The sequence below is a fragment of the Notechis scutatus genome, chromosome 6, assembly GCF_049901735.1.
Source record: "Notechis scutatus isolate UNSWTSFEM ecotype Mainland chromosome 6, rNotScu1.2, whole genome shotgun sequence".
In the NCBI taxonomy this organism is placed as follows: Eukaryota; Metazoa; Chordata; class Lepidosauria; order Squamata; family Elapidae; genus Notechis; species Notechis scutatus.
The window spans coordinates 83049799-83052044 of record NC_142014.1 but is presented as its reverse complement, the minus strand read 5'-3'; the positions used below and the strand labels follow the sequence as shown (position 1 = coordinate 83052044).

The following is a 2246-nucleotide window of genomic DNA, read 5'->3' as shown; positions in this document are numbered from 1 at the left end:
GTTATTCTGATTGATTCTGAGCACTCACCTTAGATTTAGGTGTTGTTTTCATGTTTATGACAATGTTATAAAAATCACATGCTGTATGATTTTCATGTTCTGCCTTGGTATTCATCCAGAGGTATAACTGCTGGGGGTAGCTTACAAATAATGCAAATACATGTAGGTGTTTGTTTGTTTTTTAAAAGGAAAAAAAATTCACAGTTCAACCCTGGGCTACAAATATTTTCTTCCATCGGCAAACAATATGGTTTTCAGGGGATGAACTTGATTTATGGTCTACCCAAAGCCATATTGGTTGATTGGCCATATACACAAGGCCAACCAACCGGTGGAATGGCTTCCCTCCAGGACATCTGGGGGCTCCATCACTGGAGGCTTTCAAAAAGAGTCTCGGCAGGCTTTTATCTGGAATATTACTGTGGCCCACTGGTGGTCCGTGAGAAAATTTTGATGGGCCACAGCACACCCATGTCTGCAACAGGAGTGACGGGGGTGGGGGGGAAGAGAGAGAAAGAGGGAGAAAGGGAGAAAGAGAGAGAGAAAGAGGAAGGTAGAAAGAGAAAGGGGGAGGGAAAGAGAGAGAGAGATGAGAGATCCCGGTGTTTTGTTTTCTGTGGGAAACGGGTCCAAATGACTCTTTGAGTATTTAAGGTTCAGGCAGCCAAGCTAAGTGCCTGAAGGACCCCATCCCATCAGTGGGAGTCTAGGCGCTTCAGTGAGCAACATGTTGGATTCATATTAGTGGTCCACGGGATTTAAAATTATGAGTTCGGTGGTCTCTGAGGTCCAAACGTTTGGCGACCCCTGGACTAGAAGACCTGCAAAGTCCCTTCCAACTTGGTTATTCTATGTTCTCCCTTCCAACCAGCAAGTTCTTTGTTCCTCACTTCTCCTCCTGGTTGCTCCCTTCATAGTTTATCTTTCTTCCTACTGTAGGGCGACAGCGGAGGGCCTCTGCTGTGTAGGGAAAACCGGTCTGAACGCTACTGGATTGTGGGGGTGACCGCTTGGGGGCTGGGCTGTGCCAGGGCCCAGAAGCCCGGAGTCTACACTTCTACCCAGAACTTCTATGACTGGATCCTAGGCTACACAAAAGAAAAGACCACCCATGAAGAGGTCACCCCTGTGCCACAGGTGCTCCCAGGGACAACATCATCAACCACATCTACTCCATCGACACCTAAATCAACAATGTCCACAGAAGAAACAAGCCCACCTGCCCCCGAACAAACTCCAAGGAATCTGGAAATGCCTTTCCAAACCCAGCCAACTTCCAAAACAGAGACAACATCCCTTCCACCAGAACCCACCAGATTACTGCGAAACCCGTGGACTTACTTACAAACCGAAAAAAAACCTACTCGTTCTTTGATGACCACTTCAACAACCACTGCTGCTGCTACTACTACTACTTCTACTACTACTACTACTACTACTACTACTACTACTTCTACTACTACTACTACTACTACTACTACTACTACTACTACTACTACTGAAACCACTACTGAGGCCCCTGAGGAAGCCAACCCCGAAGACAGCACTGAAGAAATCATTGAAGACATCATTGAAGTCACTCCTGAAGAAATCATTGAAGCCACCATTGAAGCCACCACTGAATCCACCACTGAAAGTAGTACAACCACCACAACTCCCACCACCACCAAAGCTCCTCAGCCCCAAGTCCCACCTCGCAAGCCCAAACGACCCACCAAGACCATCACGCTGGGCAGCTACTATGGCTACAGTGGGAGTTCAAACTGGCCCAAGGACTGGCCTTTCAGACGCCACCCTCGCTCTTGAACCAACCCCAGACCCAACTGTTGCTGGTCAGGGGCCCACTTTATTTGCTTAAGGGGTCTTCCCTTACGCAGATAAAGTATTCTGTGCAATGCAACTCCTCAAGTGATCCAATGAACGTAACAGGTGATTAAAATGCATGTACTTCAAATAAATTTTTGTAAAAATGTACAAGACTTGCGTTGCTTTTGCTTGTGTTGGTGTCAGCTGCTTTAGCACTGGCAAGAATTTTGGTGGTTGTGTTAAAATATGTACTATGGCAGTGTCAAAGAATAACATCGCCCTAGGTGTATATTATAAGGGATGCGGTGGCTCAGTGGCTAAGATGCTGAGCTTGTCGATCAGAGAGGTCGGCAGTTCGGTGGTTCGAATCCCTAGCGCCGCGTCACGGAGTGAGCTCCCATTCCTTGTCCCAGCTTCTGCCAACCTAGCAGTTCAAAAGC

General features: G+C 47.2%; 1 protein-coding gene across 1 annotated transcript in view; it reads left to right on the top strand.

Annotated features, from left to right (window-relative positions):
• Positions 1 to 1806, top strand: part of LOC148130300 (acrosin-like) — a 6035-nt gene extending 4229 nt beyond the window's left edge. Inside the window, exons 4-5 of the mRNA XM_087969170.1 lie at positions 940 to 1137; positions 1525 to 1806. Coding sequence (XP_087825296.1) covers positions 940 to 1137; positions 1525 to 1806 — 480 coding nt within the window. The remainder of the gene's footprint in view (positions 1 to 939; positions 1138 to 1524) is intronic.
• Positions 1807 to 2246: the final 440 nt, after the last annotated feature.